Source organism: Eptatretus burgeri, chromosome 15 (genome assembly GCF_056783735.1).
Source record: "Eptatretus burgeri isolate ZD-2024b chromosome 15, Ebu_testis_v1, whole genome shotgun sequence".
In the NCBI taxonomy this organism is placed as follows: domain Eukaryota; kingdom Metazoa; phylum Chordata; class Myxini; order Myxiniformes; family Myxinidae; genus Eptatretus; species Eptatretus burgeri.
In genome coordinates this window covers 53,695,070-53,716,550 of record NC_140975.1, presented here as the reverse complement: position 1 = coordinate 53,716,550, position 21,481 = coordinate 53,695,070, and the positions used below count along the sequence as shown (strand labels likewise).

Genomic DNA, 21,481 nt, shown 5'->3' with positions numbered 1-21,481 from the left:
GAGGCAGAAGCACATTGAACCATAAAACTGACAATGCAGTATTATGCCAACAGGGGCCACTGGATTGTCGTGAATGCTGCCTTCCTGCTGAAATATGAAACTTGTAGTATGATCTGCAACCACTTGAGAATGTAAATATTCACAATATCCTTTGCTAGCCCCTTAATGATTGTACCTTGGACAAAATAAATATCCTGCCAGAAATTGAGCAAGAAAGAATTTGTGCTAAATAAATTGTCATCATCATCATCATCATCATCATCATCATCATCATCAACATCATGTAGCATGCTCTGTCCAGTGTCAGTTCTGCCAAAGAAGTTTATTAGCTAGGGTTCCAATCTTGGATGGGTCATCACTCTGACACAGGAAGTCAGGGCAGAAATTTGGAATTTGTTCAGGGTGCTAGGGATAGCTTGCTTACTCTTCACAAAGAACATTGTGGGATTTTTAACCTCCCCGAACTAAGGATCTCAAGGAGATGGGGATTGGCCAGGCATCTGCCTGGGGGATAGCAAGACGGAGGCCTCTGGAGTACCGGTGGAAAGTGGGCGCAGCAACACGCTACTCTGGCCCATGCTCCCATACCTGAACTGAACTGATCAACTAGTGTTGGCAGACAAGAAGTCAAGCTTAATTTCCATCTGAGGGAGGGGCATACCCATTGATGAATCACCTTGCCTGCAAAACACTGGGATGACAGTTTATAGCTGGGTTGGGATTCAAATGCAGGACAGACAGCTCAGAGGAGAATAATCTATACCTCTTGGCCATCCTCCAGTTGCTAAGCTCTGATGTTAAAATAATTGTGCATTTTATGTTAAAATCCACAAATTTGCCACACTTTCAGTTTGAACCATTTTGATCAATATTTGATGTGATGTCACCCCAAAAAAGCAACGGTGGATGAATTTACGGTGGGTTGTTTGAGCCCCAAATATATTTGTTACTAAATAGCTAATTACAGGTGTTTTGTCATTCAATGATCATATGATCTGTTACATAGAATCTAATAAATAAAGCTCTTTCTGACCATTCACTCACTCAATCTGGGGGGGGGGGGGGGGTGGGTGGTTCAAACCCTGGCTGAGTCATCCCAAAAACTGAATTTCTGCTTTTTCCTTCCACTTCTGTGATGGAAAGTTTGCTGCTGTATCCAATCGTATTCTCACCCTTTGTGTCCTCACTTTGCCCTCATTTTTCCCCACATCCATTATTGTTCCCCGTTGGATGTTGTCAGAAATGGTGGCTTGTAGATTTTGTCTCGGTTTTTGTGTCCGTGCGTGCGTGCATGCGTGTGTTCGTCCACAACCATATCTCGGACATGTATGGACCAATTTTATTTGTACTTGGCACAAAGACAACACATGATGCTACACATATGCAGGTCATTTTTTTTGACATCAGGTTCAAGATGGCTGACAGGCGGTCATTTAAGTTCTAAAAAAAAAAAACCCTGTGTCAAACACATCCTCAACCATTTCTCAGACATGTAGCCACCAAACTTGGTCAAACTAGACAAACAGATAAGAAATGATGGCTTACATAAACTTGTCATTTGGTTTATTTTTTTAGATCAGATCCAAGATGGCCGACTGGCAGCCATTTTAGTTGTGAAAAAACCCAGTGTCAAACATGTCCTCAACCATTTCTCAGACAGGCATTTACTGATGTTCAAACTTAGCACACATATAATGAATGGTAGCTTACATATGCGCGTCAGTTTTTTTTTCCAAGATCAGATCCATGATGGCCGACTGGCAGCTATTTTAATTGTAAAAACCTCGATATTGAACACATTCTCAACCATTTCTCAGACATGCATTTCCCAATGTTGTTCAAACTTGGCACACAGATAAAGGATGGGGGCTTACATAAACACATCATTTTTTTTTCAAGATCAGATCCAAGATGGTCGACTCATGGCCATTTTGTGACTTAAATGTGTCCGCAACCATTTCTCAGAGATACCTGGTCCGATTTTGTTCAAACATGGCACAAGCACAGTACATGGTGGCTTGCATGTGCCCCTAACTTTATTTTGCCATCTGATCAAAGATGGCCGACCGGTAGATTGGTGGCCATTTTAGTTGTACATAAATATGGGCAAGCCCTTTAACTCCATACAGCAAAATTACGAAAACAATGGGGGCTATGACATTTTATGTCTTTTTAACTTGTTTCTCCAAGTTAACTCTATTTCGTCCCTCAACCTTGCTTTTTTGTGGATCCCCTCCCCTCTCTTTATCCTGTTATTTTTGTTCTGTTATGTCCTGATTCATTCTATGTTCTATGTCCTCCATGAGTGTCCCCACTGTATACAAACAATCCATTGACAGCATACAAAATGATTACAACACTGTACTGTACTGCATTTGTCATTGTGTCGGGAATTAAACCCACACCAGACATAGAATCTCGATCTATATCTCTATATATCTCTCTCTCTATCTCTATATGTCTCTGTCTCTGTCTGTCTCTCTCTCTCACACAAAATTGTTACTAATCTAAACTAAATCAACATCAAAAATGAAAGATGCTAACTCAACATGATGATCACTCAAATTGGCTCTGTTATTAATGACGGGCAACATAGGAACAGCTACAAGAATATGACAATTACTGGTTTTTTGTTTTATACTTCAGGTTATAAATTCCAGTCCCGCCCCCCCCCCCCACTCCCCCAAAAACGTTTGTTTTTGACTTGTATTAATAAACTCTGCCTCATAGTGTTGCACAGCAACCCATACCAATGTAAACAATATTTTTGTTTTCAAACGTGTGACCTTTTCACATAAATAATCACTATACCTGTAAACTTTTAAATAAAGAGCCCCTCTGATTACTCATTCTTGAATTACTTGATTTATTTAGTTGTGAACAAAATGCAAGCACAATCCACTACATCAAATATATAAAGCTTATATCATAACCAGACGGACCACGCCAGTATCTGCTTGCAGTCTTGCAAGCATGCCCCACTAGTATTATTATACAAGTATATACGTAATTTGATGAGTGATTGTTTGCTTGTTTGACTTGTCTGCACTCCTGAACTGCTGGACAGAATGAGTTGAAAACGGTTGCTTGTACTGAGGGCTACACTAGGAGGTTTTAGGTGGTTAAAAATTCATAACCCTGGGATTCAGGTTGGGCAAAGACCCAAATTGTCTCTATGTAAATGTGTATAGTATAGCATTACCTGGTGTGAGTGCAGACCGAGGACTTGACCTAGGTCCCTGTTGGTGTCCCCAAGCAGCCTGAACCTATCTGTCTATTTTGTACATATTTCATGAACATCTCAGAGAGTATTCGTTCACAGGAGCTCTGAAGACCATATAACTGCACTCGTGTGACCATCTCCAAATTGCATTTGCATGTAGACATCACAAAAGTTGGGAGATTTACCTGTCGATAAGTGTGGGTTCTTTGCTATTGAATAAAATGTTATGTAGATATACCAAAGTCATGGTGGGTCAAATATCTTTTTTGTGTTTAGAGAACACCTGGGCATAAGATTTGTTGTGGCTGTAAAAAAACAGATGTTTGAGAATGATTTTTAAATTCATGACTATCTGATGTGAACTGTTTTTATGGCTCAGAAAGGTGTCACATCATTCATTATCTCCGCCACCGAAGGTGGAAGGAGCTTATGTATTTAACCCGACTGTTTGTTACTTGCAAAAATTGAAGATTTTTCAAGTGTTTTGGTTGGTTGTGTGCGTTATTCTGTCTGTTTGTTACTTCGCAAAAAAATTTCTGGCCAAGTATGTTGATCAGTTCAATTAGTTTTTTGTGTGTTTGTCTGTCCCTCCCCTACAGCCCAAACCGCTCATCATTCTGAAACCATCCCTGCGATGGTCACACGACAAAGTTTCGTAAAAATAAGTCGACGGTGAGGTCAAAATAGGCTATAAGGTCAACATAGGGCAAATTTTTTAAATTGTCATTTTTCATCAGATTGACGTGCAATTTGAACAGGATTTTCATACCAGCTCATTGAATTCAGCCACCAATTATTTTTATGGTCAAATTTGTTTCAGGAATTTTGCTATGCACGACATTGCATGACATCTTTCTTGTTTGCTATGCACGACATCTTCCTTGTTTGTTTGTCTGTCTGCCTGTCTGTTTGTTTGTGTGCAGGATATCTCAAAAAATTTTGGACGGATTCAAATGAAATTTAGTGCACAAGGATGAACTGATTCGATTTTGGTGAAGATCTGAATCCAGATCCGGATACTAGAGTTTTTAAAGTGATTCTTCACTATTGTAGGATGGATACCTTGTCCCCTTGCTCTCTTGAGCATCACACAAAAAAGGCATCACATCTGAATTGAACCCAGATCATTATAATATCCATACATTTACAGAAACCTGTGACAAAAACTCCGCAATCAGCTCAATCTGATTTATTTACATTTCATGTAAAATGTAATTTTCAAAAATTTGATGAAACATGAAATGTGTGAAACTCATTCTCAATCAATTATTATTAGACATTTTTAGATTACAATTATAATTATTCGACCAGCTGCTGTGCAGAAGTGTGACCGTTTAGTACCTCGAGGCCTGCCTTTACGATGCTTTATCACCACCTCCTCATTTGCTGCAGTCTTTTCTGGTCTATGTGGTCAGGAAAGTATTTTTCGACCATGCAGCTTCTGCTTCTTATTTTTATTTTATTAAATAAAGGTTTATCAGAACAAAACAGTTATTTCCCACCAGATATAGAGGAAATAGAGAAAAATAGAAGGAAATGAGATAATATCAAAAGGACAATTGCAGTCATAATTAAAAGTGGGGTACCTAAAGGATGCCCAGTACAAATTCAAAACAACAACTTACATTATGGGTGAAAAAGTATATATAGTTATTATTATTACTACCAAAGAGCCCAACCTTACAGACAGGAGGAAGAGGAAGCAGGACTTGGAGTAAACGTTTACTATATCGCCGCCGAAAAACACACAAACAAACGTCTTCTCTCGCAGGTATTTTGTTTGGTTAGGGGTTAAAAGGGGCAGGTAAAAAATAAGGTAAGCGAGGGAAGAGTTAGATGGTATTTAAGGATAGATAAAAGAAACAGGAGCCAGTATTTTTAGGAAGAACTTTTCAATTTTGTACATTGTCAGACTTGGGCAACATCCAGTAGAAATGAAAGATGTGAGAGTCTCAATCATGATGTACAATGCAGTGAACCAGCCCCAGAAAACGAAGGATCTTTATAACACGTTGACATCATCATCGTCACTGTCACTGCTTATTCTCTCCTTCCATATACTTATATGTCATATTTTCACAGGAGGGGGGGAGGAGTGAAACGGATACAGAGAGACAGTGAGAGAGAGGGGGAGAGAGAGAGAGAGAGAGAGAGAGAGAGAGAGAGAGAGAGAGAGAGAGAGAGAGAGAGAGAGAGAGAGAGAGAGAGAGAGAGAGAGAGAGAGAGAGAGAGAGAGAGAGAGAGAGAGAGAGAGAGAGAGAGAGAGAGAGAGAGAGAGAGAGAGAGAGAGAGAGAGAGAGAGAGAGAGAGAGAGAGAGAGAGAGAGAGAGAGAGAGAGAGAGAGAGAGAGAGAGAGAGAGAGAGAGAGAGAGAGAGAGAGAGAGAGAGAGAGAGAGAGAGAGAGAGAGAGAGAGAGAGAGAGAGAGAGAGAGAGAGAGAGAGAGAGAGAGAGAGAGAGAGAGAGAGAGAGAGAGAGAGAGAGAGAGAGAGAGAGAGAGAGAGAGAGAGAGAGAGAGAGAGAGAGAGAGAGAGAGAGAGAGAGAGAGAGAGAGAGAGAGAGAGAGAGAGAGAGAGAGAGAGAGAGAGAGAGAGAGAGAGACAGAGACAGAGACAGAGAGTGTGAGAGAGAGAGAGAGAGAGAGAGAGAGAGAGAGAGAGAGAGAGAGAGAGAGAGAGAGAGAGAGAGAGAGAGAGAGAGAGAGAGAGAGACAGAGACAGAGACAGAGACAGAGACAGAGACAGAGAGAGAGAGAGAGAGAGAGAGAGAGAGAGAGAGAGAGAGAGAGAGAGAGAGAGAGAGAGAGAGAGAGAGAGAGAGAGAGAGAGAGAGAGAGAGAGAGAGAGAGAGAGAGAGAGAGAGAGACCTCAGGAGGATTACAGGCTGAGTCAACCCCACCTGGTGTTAATTCAGCAGCCAACGGGGCTCAAACTCAGGACCCCTAACCACAAAGCCAACACCAGGCTTGAATCTTGATTAATAACCCTGGTGTTTCACATGTGGAAGATTCATCAATGTGTGTTTGCAGTGTGCTTGCAGTGTGTTTGCAGTGTGTTTGCAGTGTGTTTGCAATGTGTTTGCAATGTGTTTGCAGTGTGTTTGCAGTGTGCTTGCAGTGTGTTTGCAGTGTGTTTGCAGTGTGTTTGCAATGTGTTTGCAGTGTGTTTACAGTGTGTTTGCAGTGTGTTTGCAGTGTGTTTGCAATGTGTTTGCAGTGTGTTTGCAGTGTGTTTGCAATGTGTTTGCAATGTGTTTGCAGTGTGTTTGCAGTGTGTTTGCAATGTGTTTGCAATGTGTTTGCAGTGTGTTTGCAGTGTGTTTGCAGTGTGTTTGCAGTGTGTTTGCAATGTGTTTGCAGTGTGTTTGCAGTGTGTTTGCAGTGTGTTTGCAGTGTGTTTGCAGTGTGTTTGCAATGTGTTTGCAATGTGTTTGCAGTGTGTTTGCAATGTGTTTGCAGTGTGTTTGCAATGTGTTTGCAGTGTGTTTACAGTGTGTTTGCAGTGTGTTTGCAGTGTGTTTGCAATGTGTTTGCAGTGTGTTTGCAGTGTGTTTGCAATGTGTTTGCAGTGTGTTTGCAGTGTGTTTGCAGTGTGTTTGCAATGTGTTTGCAGTGTGTTTGCAGTGTGTTTGCAGTGTGTTTGCAGTGTGTTTGCAGTGTGCTTGCAGTGTGTTTGCAGTGTGTTTGCAGTGTGTTTGCAATGTGTTTGCAGTGTGTTTGCAGTGTGCTTGCAGTGTGTTTGCAGTGTGTTTGCAGTGTGTTTGCAATGTGTTTGCAGTGTGTTTGCAGTGTGTTTGCAGTGTGCTTGCAGTGTGTTTGCAGTGTGTTTGCAATGTGTTTGCAGTGTGTTTGCAATGTGTTTGCAGTGTGTTTGCAGTGTGTTTGCAGTGTGCTTGCAGTGTGTTTGCAGTGTGTTTGCAGTGTGTTTGCAATGTGTTTGCAGTGTGTTTGCAGTGTGTTTGCAATGTGTTTGCAGTGTGTTTGCAGTGTGTTTGCAGTGTGTTTGCAGTGTGTTTGCAGTGTGCTTGCAGTGTGTTTGCAGTGTGTTTGCAGTGTGTTTGCAGTGTGTTTGCAATGTGTTTGCAGTGTGTTTGCAGTGTGTTTGCAGTGTGCTTGCAGTGTGTTTGCAGTGTGTTTGCAATGTGTTTGCAATGTGTTTGCAGTGTGCTTGCAGTGTGCTTGCAGTGTGTTTGCAGTGTGCTTGCAGTGTGTTTGCAGTGTGCTTGCAGTGTGTTTGCAGTGTGTTTGCAGTGTGTTTGCAGTGTGTTTGCAATGTGTTTGCAGTGTGTTTGCAGTGTGCTTGCAGTGTGTTTGCAGTGTGTTTGCAATGTGTTTGCAGTGTGTTTGCAGTGTGTTTGCAGTGTGCTTGCAGTGTGTTTGCAGTGTGCTTGCAGTGTGTTTGCAGTGTGCTTGCAGTGTGTTTGCAATGTGTTTGCAATGTGTTTGCAGTGTGCTTGCAGTGTGTTTGCAGTGTGCTTGCAGTGTGCTTGCCGTGTGCTTGCAGTGTGCTTGCCGTGTGCTTGCAGTGTGCTTGCAGTGTGTTTGCAGTGTTTTTGCAATGTGTTTGCAGTGTGTTTGCAGTGTGCTTGCAGTGTGCTTGCAGTGTGTTTGCAGTGTGTTTGCAGTGTGTTTGCAATGTGTTTGCAGTGTGCTTGCAGTGTGTTTGCAGTGTGCTTGCCGTGTGTTTGCAGTGTGCTTGCAGTGTGTTTGCAGTGTGTTTGCAGTGTGTTTGCAATATGTTTGCAGTGTGCTTGCAGTGTGCTTGCAGTGTGTTTGCAATGTGTTTGCAGTGTGTTTGCAGTGTGTTTGCAGTGTGCTTGCAATGTGCTTGCAGTGTGTTTGCAGTGTGCTTGCAGTGTGTTTGCAATGTGTTTGCAGTGTGTTTGCAGTGTGTTTGCAGTGTGCTTGCAGTGTGTTTGCAGTGTGTTTGCAGAGTGTTTGCAGTGTGTTTGCAGTGTGCTTGCAGTGTGTTTGCAGTGTGCTTGCAATGTGTTTGCAATGTGTTTGCAGTGTGTTTGCAGTGTGTTTGCAGTGTGCTTGCAGTGTGTTTGCAGTGTGTTTGCAGTGTGTTTGCAGTGTGTTTGCAGTGTGCTTGCAGTGTGTTTGCAGTGTGTTTGCAGTGTGCTTGCAGTGTGCTTGCAGTGTGTTTGCAGTGTGTTTGCAGTGTGTTTGCAGTGTGTTTGCAATGTGCTTGCCGTGTGTTTGCAGTGTGCTTGCCGTGTGTTTGCAGTGTGCTTGCAGTGTGTTTGCAGTGTGCTTGCAGTGTGTTTGCAGTGTGCTTGCAGTGTGCTTGCAGTGTGTTTGCAGTGTGTTTGCAGTGTGTTTGCAGTGTGCTTGCAGTGTGTTTGCAGTGTGCTTGCAGTGTGTTTGCAGTGTGTTTGCAGTGTGTTTGCAGTGTGTTTGCAGTGTGCTTGCAGTGTGTTTGCAGTGTGCTTGCAGTGTGTTTGCAGTGTGTTTGCAGTGTGTTTGCAGTGTGTTTGCAGTGTGTTTGCAGTGTGTTTGCAGTGTGCTTGCAGTGTGTTTGCAGGCTCCACGAGTACGATATGTAATTTTAGTATTTGTTTGTTTGCTCTGTTTGACTTCTCTGCACTTCTGAACAGCTGGATAGAATGGGTTGAAAACTGTTGGTTTTACCTGGGGGCTACATCAGAAGGTTTTTGGTGGTCAAAAAAAATTCATAGCTCTGGGGGTTCCAGGTGGTGGGAGGACCCAAATGATCTCGATGTAAATATGTATCGTATAGCGCCGCCTGGTGGAAGCCTGTACTCCATAGACGTCATAGAAGTGGGGAAATAACCAGTCCATGGAGACAGGTCCTTTGCTAGTATCACATTATTGTAAAAAAAGAATTTTATCTTCTGCAAGTTTGAAAAAGTGGTTATAATAAACTGTTAACAAAGTGCAAGTATTTTTTTTGTGAAAAGCATTTTTTCCTATAATCCATGAAACTTGGCCTGGTGTTGGCTTAACAGTTAAGGTGCTTGGCTTAAGATCCTTGGTTCTTGAGTTCAAGCCTGTGTCGAGCCATTAAATTAACATGAGGTAGGGTTGACTCAGCCTCTGTCATCCTTCCGAGGTCAGCCAAATGAGTATCAGCGCAATGGTAACGGGAAGGGGGGGGGGGGCGTTGCATCAGCAGCATAACCTTGCCCCCAGTAAAAATGATGCAGCCAAGCAGCCACAGGCTGCATTTGAATAAATAAATAAAAATCCATGAAAATGATTCTCAAATCATGTGAAGATGAAAGTGAGACTTTCCACTTATTTCTGCTGAGTACATGCCACACGCGTCCTCTCTTAAATCAAGAACGCTTTAAGGATTGGACTATTCTGGCCAATCCAAATGAGCACAGCTTTGCTGTCCTCAGTGAAAACACCAATTTAACAGTCAATGAGCACATGCTTTGCAAAATTCAGAAAACCCAATGAGGTGATGATGCACAGAAAAGCATCATAGCACAGGGATCATCAACGCTCCACTCCTGAATTTTCAAGCCTCTGGTGCAATAGTTCAAACATTGGTGGACATCTTGTGTCCACTTTAAGGCATTTATTTTCCTCTGTGCTGTGATGTTTTTATTGCGTCCACTTTGTTTAATCCCCGAGCACTTTCGACCTACAAAGCCACATTCGCATTCCAACACGACATTTACAAGAAAAAAAAATAATAAAGATCTTTCATTTTGGGTTTTAACAATGAACATTCTATAAAGATGAAATTTCAACTGAACCGACAATATTTTTGTCATTAAAAAAAAAAAACAGTCAACAAAATAATCCAATATTTTCAACATTGACGGTGGTCATTTCAAGCACCATGGCAGAGTCAAGCACCAGCTTCGAATTCCTACGTGGATTGAAAAAAAACAAGTGTTCTGCCAATATGAAAAACATACCCCGATACGACGCACCACCTTGTGCTCCATGTATGTCAAGTGTTCAGCCAGCTCTTCAGGTTCAAGGTGGTCAAAGAGCAGCGAGACCTTTCTCCTGCCACGGCAGGCATTGCTCGGCCGTGTCACACGGCGCATCCATTCGTACGATGGACTGTGTGCACAGTATGTCACTCTATTAACTTTAGTTGCTGGTATGCATGTGAATGACATTTTTCGTTTCAAGGCCCTCTCTATCCTCATGTCACACATCCTATTCTTACACAGCAGAAATATCCAGTAAGGCTCCGTGCTGTTCTCCACCCTGGCTCCGTGCCTCTTCCTCGAACTCCTTCATGAGGCAAGCGAGCTGGGGGTCGAGGTTGAAGGCCGCAGGGAATTCCTGAATCCAAAATCTGCAACCAGTACGACACAACACTTTCAAGATTAGTGATCGTCGGTAAGCTCAACAACGAGGATGATGTGAATACTATAGAAGTGATAATTCAAGTGAGGCAAACAGATGCTGAATCGCAGCAATGCAGTGATTAAACCTCCGGTTAAGTTCATAGCTCTATTTCACGATGCATAATTGAGTGCAACATCGTGTCTTAATCTGACAAAACTGGGTCTTTCTGAAATGAAGTCTAACTGGGCGACTAAGTTGATGGTAAAAATGTAGTCGCTAATTCCAGAGTAAAAGCAGAAAGCATCTGTAAATGCAAAGCCCGTCTGCTTTGTATTCAGACTTCTTCTTCTTCCATTTGCTAAACAGTCCCTTTGACCTTTTGACCTTTTGACCAAATTATTAATTTGTCTTCTACATATTCTCATCATAAAGTTTTGTTGAAAATGTGATGGCAAAAGCTCAAATAATAATTAAAATTTCAGAAAAATTGGATGAAAATTGATGATCTAAAATGATGCTGACCTTTGACCTTTTGACCTTTGACCTTTTTACCAAATTATTAATTTGTCTTCTCCATATTCTCATAATAAATCTTTGTTGAAAATTATACGACAAAAGCTGAAATTGTAAAAAAAGTTACAGCCTGGACACACACACACACACACACACACGCACACACACACACACACACACACACACACACACACACACACACACACACACACACACACACACACACACAAACACACACACACATACACACACACACACACACACACACACACACACACACACACACACACACCAGTAATTGCAAAATCTCGTTCTCCCACTGAGTGCAGTCTGTGGTCGTGGCACAAGAGAATCAAAACATAAGAATAAAATTGTTGGAATTATCTGCCGTAAGGGATCACGAGGAGCTGATGTTTCAGGCTTTCCCTTCATCGGAGAAAAAGAGAAGATTTATACATGTGATTCTTGGTGCTCTTTTGCTCTGATTTTTTTATATACAAAGTCAAGGCTCATGGAAGAGCTAGAACATCGAACATAACAGGACGTAACAGACCAAAAGGAGCAGGAAAAAGAGGGAAGGACACAAACAGTGGAGTTGAAGGATAGAATAGAGGGAGATTTGGACAAATAAGGGTTGTGGGGAGGAAAGAGGGGTAGTTGAGGATGCAAAGGTGGACAACATGGATATATAAGCAAACTCTCAGGATAGAAAAACTGGAAATTTAGAAGGAGGTGGGCTTGGAAGTGGGGAGGTGAGGTGAATGTGGGTAGAAAAGATCATGGTTTTGGATGGGGGATGATCTGAGATGGTGGTGAATAGCTGTCTTGAAGATCTGGAGGGAAGAATGAGATTGAAGAGTGTCTGGAAGCTTGTTCCACGGGCAGGGAAAAAAGAGGAATGAATGAGTGGAGGTGAGCAGTGATTCAGGATTTTGGGAGTTTCACCAGAAAGGGGTTGATGGTGGACCATGTGAGCCTGCAGAAACCTTGGGGAGAGTAAGGGGGGACAGCACAGAAGGAGCAGAAAATGCAAGACCAGGAAGGAGGTGGTAGAAGACAAAGAGACCACCGACCTGTGTGTGATTGGAAAGTGATCAGCCCATGGATTCATGCTCAAGGTGAGAGATTCCAATGATCTTGAAGGCCTTTTCCATGCCACGAGCTGAGCAAGGTGTGAAGCAAGAGAGCCAGCCAAGAAGGGAGAGCAGTACTCCGTGAAGTGGCAGATAAAGGCCTTGTAGGTGGATAAGATTTCAGGTGTGCCAAAGAAGGACTTTGTATGACAGAGGATGCCCAGTCGCAGCTGGCTTTGGAGGCCAATGTTGAAATGTGGTTTGCTCAAGAAAGATCGTGGCTGATAGTGAGACCCAGGAGTTTGAATGAATGAACTTCCTCAAGAGGATTGTTAACAAAGTATATGGGAGGGTTTTGGCAGACGATCCTTTTGGAGAGAGAGAGGAGAGTGAGAGTGTGAGATTTGTCAGGATTTAAAGACATATTCCAAGTGTTTGACCAGCCTGTGATTTTGTCAAGGTCTGAGAGAGGGAAGAGGCTGCAGTCTGCCTGTCTGAAAGATGAGGGATATCACGGAAGAGGTTCGAGTCATCAGCAAATAGATAAAGAGGATTTTCCAGAGTCAGAGAGACCGTTGATGAAGATCAGGAATAGGACTGGGCCAAGGGCACTGCCTTGGGGCACTCCAGCCTTGACAGGGAGAGAAGATGAAAGGATTCTGTTAGGTGCCACACATTGGCTATGTGACGAGAAGAAGCCAGTAAGCCATGTGTGGAGCTGGCCTTGGATGCCATAGGCAGAGAGTTTGAAGAGCAAGGCGGGATACCAGGCTGTATCGAAAGCATGGGATATGTCCAGAGAGCGGCCCTGATCTCATGTCTGACATTAAGAACCTCCCAGGATGAGTGGTAAAGCCCCAAAAGTCAGCACCAATCGTGATCCTTTATGATGGATATCTCGGGCCATTCTTACTTTGGTGGTCCCTTCATTTTTGCACACGGATCATCTCAGCTACAACCACCTTTTAATTTTTCCAAAACGTATCCCTCCTTTTTTTGTTTTTTTAAGATCTATTTTCATGGAAGAGCAAGATGACAAAGCATAATAAGGAAAAGTCATGAGAAGGGTGCAATGGGGCCGCAGTTGGACACAAACAAGGGAGTGAACAAACAAGAAAAGAGGATAGGAGAAATCACAATGACCTGAAATAAAGAGGGTTAGTATAGGTGGGGTTAAGAGGGGGTAAAAAAAAGACCACTCGTTAGAGATGGAGGACATGTGATTAAAATCTTCAATATACCTTCGAACAAATAGACGATGAACTCTCCGGGTTTTGTCTAAAAAGAGACAAAACTCAACAAAACAAAATCGGTAAGCAACTTAATTTATATATGTTGAATCTAAATTTGAGGAAGGTAAACATACAGTAAAAGGATCTACACTGATGATGATCACTAACGTATCTCTTCAAAATTCAAACACTTAATCTTCCAAGTGTTTGAGGATCGTTTTATTGTCAACCAAGGCAAGGTAGAGGAATGCACCATCAGAATCAGTCCTGTGCTGCACCAGTCAAGCATGGGGTCTTAATTTTGCCCTTTGCTGTGAGTTAAATTTGATGCTAATTCTACAAAGGGAATCCAAATTACTAAAAGTGTGCTTATCTACTGTACGTAAAATAAAGGAGGCTAAATCACATCAACGTGTGTTCCGTCCTTCAGATGGATGTGAAACTGGGAATCCCATCTGCCACCATTAGTTGGTTGAGGTTAAAGATCCCACCGTGCCCTTCACAAAGAGTAGGTGAGCTATCGCAGCCATCATGAAGAAATTCCAAATTCCTGCCCTGACTTCCTGAGTCAGAGTGGAAACCCATTTAGGATTGCAACCCTAGCCATAGAAAGTTATTCGGCAGAACAGATGCTCTGCATGGAGCATGGTACATGATAAGTAAATCACAGCATTCCACTGGCAGTGCTCCTGGCACTATTCCTGTCATCATCGTACTGCCCATCCCATCCGAAGGGACGATTGAGCCAGAAACAATTCAAAAGAGCGAAAGACCAAATTATTGCTTAAAAAAAGGAAAAGTTGATAGTCAAATATAGCATCCAGATAGGACGGAGAGCCTCCAAGAACCAGGCAAACTAATGACCTACTGATTCAGACCAAGCAGGAAACGTTACGAAACAATACTTCTCCTGGATCTGACATTTATATTTGATTTTAAAAAATGGTCACATCATATATAAGAAGAAGAAGTAATGAGGTGGAAGAAGCTCCAATTCAATACCAACTTACTAGGTACAGTGTTATCAAAGAGTAAGAGATTATTTCTACATTAAAGGTGATTTACTGGCTGGAAAGAAAGCAGTAGATATCATATGCCAAATCAATGATTAAAAAATAGTTAATCCAATACATCTTGATTAGATTAAATATTCACCCTATAATTGCTAAATTAAGGGAAATAATACATTGACTCAATAATTTTTTTTTTTCAGTTGGTGAATGTTTTGGCTCCTTAAATAAAAGTCCCAGATGAAGCCCTGCCAATAGTGCCATTTTCAATTCATACAGTTAGTTCTTCCTACTACCAGCCAAATGATTTGCAAAGATGAATCTGAACGAAAACTACAGAGAGGTGTATGCACGATTTGGCTGCCTCATTTCATCAAGTTCATGGATGTTGTTCTTCGTCGTCATCACCATTGTCAAAAGTCAATCCTGTTAATTTCCAATTTTCAATCTGCAAATAATGTGGACATTGTCACAAACAGAGGAGGTTTTTGTTACTCTGGGTGAGGTCCTATGAACCAGCTCATCGTAAACTATGAGGGAGTGGTGTTCAAAGAGTTATAGGAAGGAGATTAACAATCAGCAAATTACGTGCTCAAAAGAACAGCTGATAACAGAAACTTTTCTGATTTTCAATGTCGAAGTATAATGTATATAATTAGTAAGGAAATATTTTTCTTTTCAATCTTTGGACTGCTGTAGTGATCTAATTTGTAGAACCTGTTGTACGCCTCACATAGTTGCAAGGACTTGCTGAGCTGGTACGCTTCGAAATGACCTCGATGTGCCAGAATAATCTGACATGACTTTAAACGGCTTTGGTGATCAATCAAACTTCAATCAACCTTCAGGGAGCAGTGTACCATGCATGAAGGACACGCATGAGTCAAAAAGGACAAATGCCGAGGTAGTTGTACAAAAGATAGAAATCCAGGGTTATTGATATTTGAAAAAAAAAAGGGAAAAGTTGATCGTTAAATCTAGCAACCAGATAGGACTGAGAACCTCCAACCACTTGTCAAACAATTAACTTGTACTAAAAAAAAAAAAGTGGTTCACCACTCTCAGAACGGAGGTGGAATCAAAAGTACAGCGGCGAAGCTGCACAAAACACAGGGGTAATAAAATAAATAAAGGGATGACTTCAACCATTTTATTATCATGTTTTTATTCTGTTGTGCCACCAATGTAGACCACTAGTTATTTGCTGGAATTAGCAATTATTGATGAAATGAAGATCTAGATTTGCCTTAATAGTAATCTAATCAATCTCTACACACCTCAAGGCAAGACATCATTCAGTAAATGTGGATTAAATAGATCATCAATTACAATATAAACGTATATTTGCAGCACATTTCTAAGTTTGACACATAGTTCGTTGTACATGAGACATACAGAGGGGAAAACAATGAAATGGTTTCCCGTTAAAGTTTGTCTCATGGCACCTTGAGGGGTTGAAATGTAACATGAAATAAAAGCCTTCGCAATGCGAGAGAAGCAGAGATTGGATTTTCCATTTCACAATTTGCATAGAACCACAAAAAGGGCATGTGTCAAAAGTTGGCAAAGTCCACAGGCATTCAAATTGCTGGGAATCTAGTAACGTGCCACCTCTGTCACTCAGCATGCTTCCGCAGAACCAATGCCCAGCCAGGCAGAGATCAATTCATCTGCGGCATCCTGCAGGCAAGGTCAACATTGAACTAAAATCTGCAGCACAGCTCCAGCACAAGACAGCCTGGGCTTCACTCAAGCTCAACAGTCACTCTCGAATGACAATCTTGCTCACCAATACACTCCGCCATCTTTGTACCTATAGAAATAGTACAACTGTTTGCCCAATCACTTACGCACTTCCTCTGCTCTTTGCACTTTCCCATTTCACCTTAAATATAGTGTACCACTCTTCATATTGTGCTCATAGCCAGTGATAACAAATATTAGCTCATCTGCAATCAGTGCATTGTCCACTTGGTCATTGCTGACCAAGCCAATTGAAGAGTAATGTGTTTGATGCAGCTTTTACAAAATCATCCTATTTTCCCCCAACATCTGCACACCTGGTGCATTGGTGGACCAACAGGTGCTCAGTGTGTCAACATGTGCTCCCAAACCAAGAAACAGAAAAATGGTGACCCCTCCTTCACATCTCAGCTCTCCTTATAATGTGCCATTGATATATAATAATAGGTGCCACATGTGTCTGTACAATACCTCGAAGGCACTATCAGGGTCTGGGTTCAAACAAAGAATTAAAAAGTCCTCACGGGTTGGTTTACATATTACATTTATGGGGGAAAAAAACAATTTCTATTTTAAGGGTCATGAACAAAGAGAACAAGAGACTTCAGCACTACAAAGTAACAGCAAAACCACTGATTATGTAGATAACCCTCATCAATCAAAGCTTGACAAACAATGTACACTGCATTATGTTATACCCCTAAACTCAAGATGAAAATGTATTTTCTTTGACTGAACAAAAATAAGTCAAGGTTAAATCAAGGTGAAGAAGTTCAAAAATTGTCTATTGTTGAACTTGGTGTGTTCAACGACAAACTTTCCTGTTTGTTTAAACGAGGTTTGGTAAAAGATTTCGTTGGAGATGGGCAAGTTTTTGAAAGGGCTAAATGTGAAAACTTTGTGGAAGGTAAAATGGAAACACAAATACATACCTGCTAAAGTTGCATATTTTCAGGCAAGTTGCACTTCTGTCACAAGACGATGCTGTCTGATAAGTATGTCGGCGTTAAGAACAGCATCTGATTTTGCAGAATATCATTTCATTTGCTAAATAATTTTATCAAGTGTCAAATCATTATGCATTATCAAATCTGTATTGAAATGATTTTTTACAATTCTTAAATAGATTAATGCTAATCCAAATTATGAAACATTTATAAAACCAAAAAATCAAAAATTGCAATTTCATAAATTTTTTTGTTCAATGATTTTGTTGGTCTCTGTTTTTCATTTATATATCAACTGCTTTTGACGTTTGAACGTGGTACATTCTTGGGAACCTCAGTGGTGCAAGTTTCTGTCTGCGCTGTCGCTGATGATTCGCCAACAAGCGATGAAACCGGTCCGGCAGTTGAAGGGGTGTGTAGTATTGGGATTCTCATGTGTGTAATATGTGTGAACGTCTTTATAGCTGTGGAGGAACTCTGGGAAGGGTTTGAAATAGGAAAGGACTTACCATGGTAGACCTTCTTGGTTGGTTTATACAGCTTTCTTCGGCAAGAAGAGCATGGGAGGAGTCAAGATGTATATGTATATATATATATATATATATATATATATATATATATATATATATATATATATATATATATGTGCACATATTTATGTATATACATATATATATATATATATATATATATATATATATATATATATATATATATATATATGTATACATATACACACATAGAATTAAAAAGTCCTCCCAGGTTCATTTACATATTACATTTATGGGGAAATTATATATATATATATATATATATATATATATATATATATATATATATATATATATATATATATATATATATATATATATATATATATGTATTTATAGTCACGTCATGCCTGGTGTTGGCTTAATGGTTAGGGTGGTGGGCTTAGGATCCGAGGATCCTGAGTTCAAATCCCACTCGGCTGTTGAATTAATACCAGGTGGGGTTGACTCTGCCTGTCATCCTTCCGAGGTTGGCAAAATGAGTGCCAGCATGCTGGTATCCTGTGTCGGAGTGGCGACCCGTCCAGAATTGTACCCAATAGCCAAGGAGACTGCTTAGGCAGCACCAACGCTCTGCAGAGAGTATGGTCCCAGTGGATGGATAGTCACGTCAGACAGCCTCCATTAACACGGGTCATCAATGTCTAGATATTTCGTCCCACGAACGGCAGAACAGTTTGTAATTACTTCTGCGTTCACTTTAATTTACAACTTTACGGCTCCCCAAGGTCGACCAAATAAACTGAAATTGATGGCACATACACAAAAGGCTGATGAATGGAAGATATTTCCTTCTATTCCCCTTTAAAGGGTTTATTTATAATGAATGGGTGGGGGGCGTGGAGGAAGGTGGACAGGATGAGCAGTTCGGAAAACACCAAGCAAATCAAAACACACAAAATAGGGAGAAGGACATCTACAAACTTATACACAAGGAAATCAATAAAGAGCAAATCCTAACCCACACAAGGCGATACAGATTGCAGGAGTACAAACAAGGTAATAATGCAGGTGAGGACTTCCTTTTTTCGATGCGTGAAGTGGAATGCAGGGCAAAGATGCAGCTCGTTATGGAAGCCAGAAACGAAGTGAGCCCGACGACGAGACAAGCCAGGCACCAGGCACTAGGAGCACCAGCAATGATGAGCACCTCAAGACGTACTCCAAACCAGCCCTCGTGACCCTCTCTGTCCTTTCCATCATGGTTCTTCTTCACCCTCCTGTCCTCCTGCATGCTGGTGGCTCATTCTGGTGTTCCCATTCTCTCGGACCCTCTTCATCCGTTTGGGAGGAGGCTTCACCCAGGACGTCCCATCCATGGGACAACCCCAATAGAAATATATCTTTCCCTGGTTCTGGGCACGGCAGCGCATTATACCACCATAACTTGCACACATCAGCCTGAGAGATCGTGATGGCCTTTTTGAAGTGTGTGACACTTTTTGTGACGGAAATTCCTCACCTGGCCCCACTCACAAACAAGAGATGCTTGCGTATACAATATAACCCTGACTATCCTGTCTATAAATAACATATGTTTCCTTCTCAGCATCACATGTCACAAAATGACTGAGTCTGACAAGTCTCTGTTATGTTGCAATCTAACATCCTCGGAGCACACACACCAAGTTACACTTACTACAGTTTAGCCATGGACCCCCCCCCCTCCTCCCTCACATTCCACCTAACAATATATATACATGAACATATGAATCTTCTTGCATCTTCTTGGCAGGAGACAACATTCATTACTATTTCACTTTGGCTCCCACTTTCCCTGTGATTTGTCTGGTAGCAATTTCCTTCTGCCCCAGCAGGGCTCTGGCTCACTAAACCGAGACAGGCAGTTTATCGGCTAAAAGTTTTTCGAGATTACGATAATGGTCCTGGTTATCGGATTCTTGCAGATTCTACATAATCTGAACTTCGTCATTATGCCTTTCATACCTGTAACGAGAGACACCTGGCATGAATGGGTTAATTGCTGCAAATACATATCATTTAATCCTTCATTTTCACTCACTGGGTTTGAGACAGATTGACAGCAGAATCGATACGATGGGAACTGTCAATGTTTATAGAATGGATTGTGTTTCTCGCTGATAATAATAATCATACCCAGTTTGAATTGGAAAACAATTCATTAACAACCCACCAGATGCTGTGGATGTAATCGCTGAAAAATCAAATTCCCCCAAATATTCTGACATTGTGAGATTCCTTATTGTGTAAAGGAGGTCTGTTTTAAACCTTCAGTACAAATCCCATGTGGGTGAATCAGACTACCTTCGCTTGTTTGCATGAAGGTAACCTCTCGCAGACCATCTCCATAATAGTTATGAAGAATGGCAAAATATCTAACACACACACACACACACACACACACACACACACACACACACACACACACACACACACACACACACACACACACACACACACACACACACACACACACACACACACACATACACACATACACACAGACACATATATACATACACACATACATACACAAACACATACATACACACACATACACACACAGACACACACACACACACACACATACACATACATACACACATACATACATACACACAGATATATATATATATATATATATATATATATATATATATATATATATATATATATATATATATATATATATATATATATATACATACACACACATACATATATACACACACATACATACACAAACACATACATACACACACACATACACACACACGCATATATACACACACCCATATACATACATACATACACACACATACACACACACATATACACATACACACATACACACACATACATACACATACACACACATACATACACACACACATACACACATACAAACACACACACACACACACACACACACACACACACACACACACACACACATATACAATACATACACATACACACACACACACATACACTCACACACACATACACACACACACTATACACACACACACACATACACACACACACACATACACACACACAAACCAATATATACCCTCCACTTCCTCCCCTTACTCGTATATTTTCCAACATTTCCGTTTTCTCCAACTCCATTTCCCTTTCTTCAGTTTGCCCTCCTCCACCCATCTGCGTATGTAATATGTCGATAAACCTGAAGTCCAGTTGCCTGTGGAGGTTGAAAACACTTGAGTCTGACACCCGACTGGGAAAACTCAGGAATGAGATAAAGCTCCATTACAAAGGTGGTGGGTGCACTTTAAATTGCTGATACATTTTGTCAGCTGCCAAGCAACAATCTTAGCAACTGAAGTTTACTTTAGTTTCTACAGACACGAAGTGTGGCAGCGTTTGTTAAAATCACAGTGTTCCAAAAATAACAGGAAGTACAGGAAAGTCATTTCAAACTCACTGCATCCTGTTTAAACTGTGTAATATGATTTGGTGTTTTATTACTTATTGTTCTTGCATATCCTCCGGAGACTAGTTAGACACCTCGGTGTCTCCTGCTTATCATCATCTTCTGGAACATTCAGCGTGATGCTGTCACCTTCAGGATAGAAACTCTCAGGCTGTATTTGAAGTTACTATCAAATCACACTTTAGTTGTCCTGACAAGATGTTGCCAAGGTAGCACACTTGTCTTTGAGCTATCTCATCTGGCTTGGCTGTCTCGTATACGTTTGATTCCCTACTAGCCAGATTGTCATTATGCAAGGAGGGGGTTGGTGTCCCTCTGATGCATGTTAACCTGGGTCGACCATAGACCGTACTAACATTGATGCTCAGCATTTAAGAAACATTGAGCACAGGTGAATAACCATTCATTGGCAACCATTGTGCATGCGTTATGGGCCTATCGGTCTCCTCCTGCATTTAAGTTCCTTGGAA

At 41.2% G+C, this 21,481-nt stretch overlaps 2 protein-coding genes across 9 annotated transcripts in view; one reads left to right on the top strand and one right to left on the bottom strand.

Moving 5' to 3' along the window:
• LOC147012182 (ras guanyl-releasing protein 3-like) overlaps positions 1 to 21,481 on the bottom strand; it is a 213,724-nt gene that overhangs the window by 37,475 nt on the left and 154,768 nt on the right. For 6 of the 8 annotated variants that reach the window (XM_085855974.1, XM_085855973.1, XM_085855975.1 and 3 more), the window contains 3 exons: positions 17,004 to 17,067; positions 10,376 to 10,507; positions 10,116 to 10,266 (listed from right to left, as the gene is read on the bottom strand). In XM_085855974.1, the coding sequence (XP_085712100.1) occupies positions 10,116 to 10,266; positions 10,376 to 10,507; positions 17,004 to 17,067 (347 nt within the window). The remainder of the gene's footprint in view (positions 1 to 10,115; positions 10,267 to 10,375; positions 10,508 to 17,003; positions 17,068 to 21,481) is intronic. The other 2 variants (XM_085855977.1, XM_085855979.1) reach the window with 1 other exon arrangement.
• LOC147012183 (uncharacterized) lies at positions 34 to 8,837 on the top strand. Its single transcript, XM_085857925.1, has 6 exons — positions 34 to 131; positions 6,833 to 7,447; positions 7,669 to 7,810; positions 8,010 to 8,063; positions 8,428 to 8,514; positions 8,820 to 8,837. Exons 1-6 carry the CDS (start codon positions 34 to 36, stop codon positions 8,835 to 8,837), a joined length of 1,014 nt encoding a protein of 337 aa, XP_085714051.1.